We start from the raw sequence: 5,382 nt of genomic DNA on the forward strand, positions 1-5,382 counted from the left end.
TGAGGTATAAGGTTAAGTGCATGAAAAGTTGGTCATGCATGCTTGCATATTTTGTCTCCTCATTAACTTAATTAATCTAGCTTAGTCTTAATGGATCATTAACATAATCATGGGCTTACTAGTAGTCCATTAAAAAGTAGGGTGGACTTCCAAGTCCATTAACATAAGCCCAAGTTCAAGTATGCAACAAATAAATAAAAAGCCCAAGTAATTAATTACTTACACTAGTTAATTAAAAATAATTAATAATAATTAATCATGAACGTAAATAATATTCGAAAAATTATTCGTGAAAAGCGTGTGTCACAAAGACGAGTCGGGACAACGAATAGTCAAATACGGTAACAAGTAAATGTGTAAGAATACATTTATTAAAGCGCAAGTATTAATAACAAATATTAATAAATATACGTTGGAAAATCCAGGGTCGTTACATTTTGTGACTCAATTTGTGGTACCATTGGTTAAAAGAATAATGGGATTGAGATTTCATGATAAGCAAAGAAACAAATATGAGGCTTTGTGTATTTATCACATAAGGAAACTTATGCGCTTCCATTGTCATTGCAAACCTATTCATTCTGAATTTGAATTGGTTCGAAATTCAAGTGTCGAATTAAAAGGAAGGAGATGATGCACTGTGACCCAAATGGAAATCGAAACAAGTTGGTTTTCACAGTGTATTCGAAGTAACCAGCATTTCAATTTCAAGATTGTTTCATAGAGTTCTCATTGATCAACTTTTGCTTAAGTGGGTAATATTTCCAGCTAATGAAGTAATCTGGTTGGATGAAATCGATTTTGTGCAGATACAGGAAGCTATGAACCATGAGGACATGGTCCATTTGGAAGGGGAAAGCAATGATACAGTTGAATGTGGAAGTGTGGAAGTCAGTCCATAAGTTAATACTCAGGTCAACAATGAAGTCAAATATACAAGGCCAAAGAAAAATGCATGTGTGCCATAGTGGACTAATGCTTATCAACTACACTCTAACGGAAGAAAGAAGCAGACTTGAACTATTAGATGTTAGTTTGGCCAGGAACACGTCATTATTTCTTAGCTTTGGTAGTTATTAGTCAACAGCTGAGATTGACACAGATTGTAACAAATAGAGGGTTCAACACCTGCAATTGATATCGAATACTTCCTGATTGAAATAAAAAAATTTTGTTTCTCTAATCTTTTCTTTTCTCTGGAGTTTAGTCCTGACTTAAATAAGCACGTATCAGCTATCAAAAAGGAAATCCTTTTAAAATAATACTAGAAATTAATTACCTAATGACACATTATTATTCATTTATAACTTATAACAAATTAATATCAAATTTTTTTAACAGCAACAAACTAATATCAAATATCGATTAAGATATAACCATGCATGCTTGTCTGAGTGGCTACCGAGTTGCCCAATGAAGCACACCACCCGGGTTCAATTCCTAGTTATGCTAAATTGTTCACAAAGAGAGCGTGACTAGAGGGTACGCATAATGTGCAATTCACCGGTACCGGGTCTCGTGCTCGGGGGACTTGATTACCCGAGGTTTTACCTTCTATGGGGGAGTCAATGTGTTCGTTTATAAGAGGGTTTCATTGTTTACAAAAAAAAAAAAAAAAGGATATCGATTAAGATATTAGATTAAAGTATATACTTTTTTTTTAACAGCGATTGGGGTCACCCGAGCGTGACTAAACCACCCGTTGCGATCATCTCCCGTTTCGACTATGCCGATGCAGCGATAATAACCCCGTCCCCATCGCTGCCCGGGAGGAAACCTTAAAACCGATCAAAGAACTACTAATTCGAGCAAAAAAAGACACGGGCGGACCATTTTCCTTTGGGGTCGAACAATTTATATCAGATGCAATATTTAGCTTTAGTTCTACATTTTTTGTAGAACAACATGTAGAACATGGTGTTCTATACCCGTTCTACATCAATTTTCATCAAATTAGGTTTAGGGTTTTAGGGTTTAGATTGAGTTTTTAACATGGACGGTTTCTAGATGTTTTTTATTATTGTTTTTTCACATTTTGCCTTGTTTCAAGAAACACTTTATTAGGAGATTAAATTAATAATACTCGTAGTATAAAACTATTTCAAAAAATTAATGCCATAGCATTTGTTAGGGGTGGAAGTTCTTCACCGAATGCACTCGGTTTCGAGTTCTAGCCACCATTGTTCTCAGTTATACTATAATTATTTAACTTTTCAGTTTGCCCCATTCCAACCTTTTTTTTTTTTTTTTTTTTTTTTTTTTTTTTTTTTTTTTTTTTTTTTTCAATCCTCTCACTTTCCCATCTTATTTGATTCCCACCTGATTTGATTTATCAGTTTTAGCTCTCCCACTTTTTATCAGATAATTCTTCCATCAATCATTTTTACAATTTTTATTTTTTGAAACCAACTATGGGATGCAATCAGTACTAAAACTTTAAAAAAGAATAATGTTCGAAACGCATTTACACGCACAATTTTTGATAGTTTTTCATTGCTTGTGTGTGCAATTAATTGTATTTTCAACATAAACGATATTCCAACTCGACCTCTTTCGTATCCAATTAGATAGTTTTAGATCAACGACCCACAAGAAGGTCCATTTAAGGCCATAAAGTTGGTCGCTAACAAAACTTTGATAAGCTCTCGTAAGATGATCGTACACCATAACATCATTCTCTCGGTACCTCACCACACCATGATATTACAGCACAAAAGATTCATAATAATTGACCACACAATTTATATTAAAACACTATTACAGCTAGAAACAAATCGCATACACACTGAAAGTCTGAATCATAAAGTAGATTCAAGTGTCATGGTCGTCGTCACTGGTATCCAATTTCGTGATATGCTTGAAGGGATCAGTTCGCATATATGCCTCTGGTCGATAAAACCCCATTTCATTCATTCTATTGCTTATTGCATGAAGTATGGCTTTCTTCTTGCCACCATATTCATCTTTGTTTAATTCTACCAACTCGTTGGCCTCAGCAGCCAAATTGTTAACAAACATGAAAATGTTGTCTTCCCAGAGCTTCAGCCGTTCAATGTCATATCCCACCAGTTTCCCAGTCTCCCATATGTCCCTCACCTGCTCTTCCACAAACGGGCTTCTTTCTTGTGCGTAACGGATCATCTCATCCTTCTTCATCTACAAACACACCAACTTGCATCTTGCATCATTACCATAATATACAATTCATATAAACATACACTGTACCATGTTATTCTTTATACAACAACAAGTCAATAACCCTGGTGCTTCATATGAACAACAAGAATACATAAAGAAAGAACAGAGTGGATATGTTTAGAAACCCTGTGGGTGATAATGAATCAGACGATTTAATTGGGGGGAAATTTGACCTAATTTTAATTGCTCATGAAAATTGGGCACTAACGTATAACTCAATATCTTTGCAACGTAGACATGATTGTAGATGTTTGGTCACCATTTCAAATAGGCATAATAGTGTAATAATAATAATTTAATTTAATTATTATAATTATAATTATTATTATTATAATTATAATTATAGTTGAACTTAAAATTCAAAATGTATGATATAAGGAAAAGTAACAAGATCTGGTACCAATTTCCTTCGTCTCCATATCCGGCGACGGCTAACACCGCCATTTTGCGACTCATCGGTGGCCTAACAAACCATAAATAAATAAATTTGGATAAATATATATGTAGTACTCCATTCTAATGAAAGAAGATGAAGATAATAGATACAATTACCTTGGATTGGATAGCAAGGTTTGAAGGCCGTTTCTGAGTGAGTTTTTGCTGAAACAATATATTTATATTTATACAAATTATCATACAATTATAGTTACAATTAATTAATAATTGATATAGGTGTTTTAAGTAAGCAGAAATAAATGTGAAGATAAAATCACCACGCACAGATGAAGATAACAAACAAGAGTCGTGGGTGTGGAAACGAAAAGAATTCGTCGCCATTGCTGCCATTTTTTATTTTATAAAAAAAAAGTAAAGTAAACCCTTATCTTTATTAATGGGAACTCTTTTATCTCTCCGTCTCTCACGGAATGACATAAGAGCACTGGGAGTGGTGACTGAGGTCATTTGGCATGTCAGACGTGACATGTTGAGTTAGAAAAAGTGGAGAGTGGTGACCTATGTCAGTTAGTGTGTTAGTTGGTGTGTTAAAATAATATTTTATTATATTTAATAATTTATTCATTTGAAAAAAAGCAAAAATAAAAAAAATGGAGTAAACATCCGTCGCGTATGCGACTGACAGAGGGGAAACGAGCTTGTGCGACTAGGGTGGGGAGTGGGTGACTCAGTCACCTTGAGTGCGACGAGGTGGAGACGGGCACCACTCCCCTTGCTCTAAACCCTTCCCACCACTTTTTTTTTTTTTTCCTTCTAAACATACATAGTAGACTATTGTAACGCTGGATGGTGTTACTTGTGGCCACATGTCTTTTTTGCATTTTTTGATGAGTAGGACGTTTTACTTTTTTGAGTGAAGTAGTGGTGGTGTTACTTTTAGTAGAATGATGAGGTAACATTTTATTTTTCTTTTTCATATTTTATTAATTTGTATATATTATTGATAGTTTTATAAATGAAAAATAAAAAACAACACACATAAATTAAACAAAAAACACGTTTTTTAATACCATTATTAATAAAAAAAAAGTACATAATTAAAATTCTTAAAAAAGAAAAATTACATTTATTAAATTCATAAAAAAGACGTACAAACATAAACTACTCATCATCATTCGGCGGGATGAAATCTTTCATATGGCTACGAACATACTTTTTTAGATTTTAAAGATGTATCTTATCTTCGGGGTCTTCCAATGTTGTCGCTGATCTCCCCAACTAATCCATGTGTGCTAGCAATGCCATCATTCGAACATACTCATTGAATTTGTCATGCGACTCTATCTTGTTTGATGCCACTACTTCCATTTTGTCCATAAATTCTTCAACCCTTGACGAACTCGAACTTTTACCACGAGAAGACGCTCCGGCGTCCAGAGAAGTCGAAGTATTTTGTGCTTTCTTTGCCTTATCGCATCCGATTGGACGCGTCATCTGTAGGTCCCCAAACAACTCCTCCTCAAAGTCTTGAGAGAGGTTTATCGTGTCTCCTTAAGTTTCACCAACACCCGATACATCAACATGATAGTCTTCCCGATATTTAGCAACTGAAACTTTTGGCACGTTCCACGTTGGATGTTCTTTCAAGAAATAAAAGGCGTCCTTTAAATTATAAGTTTTACCACAAGCATTGTAATATGACTGTGCCTTTGTAAACGTCCTCGTCATTCGCACCACTACGCCAATTATCCTTTATATCATTGAAAATTGGTAAAAACTCCGTACAAG

The 5,382-nt window shown here is 34.5% G+C and overlaps 1 protein-coding gene across 1 annotated transcript; it reads right to left on the reverse strand.

Moving 5' to 3' along the window:
- Positions 1-2,472: 2,472 nt before the first annotated feature.
- On the reverse strand, positions 2,473-4,005 carry LOC139895640 (protein PLASTID TRANSCRIPTIONALLY ACTIVE 7-like). Its single transcript, XM_071878157.1, has 4 exons — positions 3,919-4,005; positions 3,751-3,798; positions 3,599-3,661; positions 2,473-3,156 (listed from the first exon to the last, which is right to left on the reverse strand). Exons 1-4 carry the CDS (start codon positions 3,982-3,984, stop codon positions 2,812-2,814), a joined length of 522 nt encoding a protein of 173 aa, XP_071734258.1. The 5' UTR covers positions 3,985-4,005; the 3' UTR covers positions 2,473-2,811.
- Positions 4,006-5,382: the final 1,377 nt, after the last annotated feature.

Source organism: Rutidosis leptorrhynchoides, chromosome 3 (assembly GCF_046630445.1).
Source record: "Rutidosis leptorrhynchoides isolate AG116_Rl617_1_P2 chromosome 3, CSIRO_AGI_Rlap_v1, whole genome shotgun sequence".
Taxonomy (NCBI): Eukaryota; Viridiplantae; Streptophyta; class Magnoliopsida; order Asterales; family Asteraceae; genus Rutidosis; species Rutidosis leptorrhynchoides.

Excerpts from the sequence above, each read along its gene's own strand:
- LOC139895640 (XM_071878157.1), bottom strand. The coding sequence starts at position 3,984 with ATGGCAGCAATGGCGACGAATTCTTTTCGTTTCCACACCCACGACTCT. Across the intron at positions 3,662-3,750 it reads ACCTTGCTATCCAATCCAAG|GCCACCGATGAGTCGCAAAA; the intron begins GTAATTGTATCT and ends ATGGTTTGTTAG. Across the intron at positions 3,157-3,598 it reads TATGGAGACGAAGGAAATTG|ATGAAGAAGGATGAGATGAT; the intron begins GTACCAGATCTT and ends GTGTGTTTGTAG.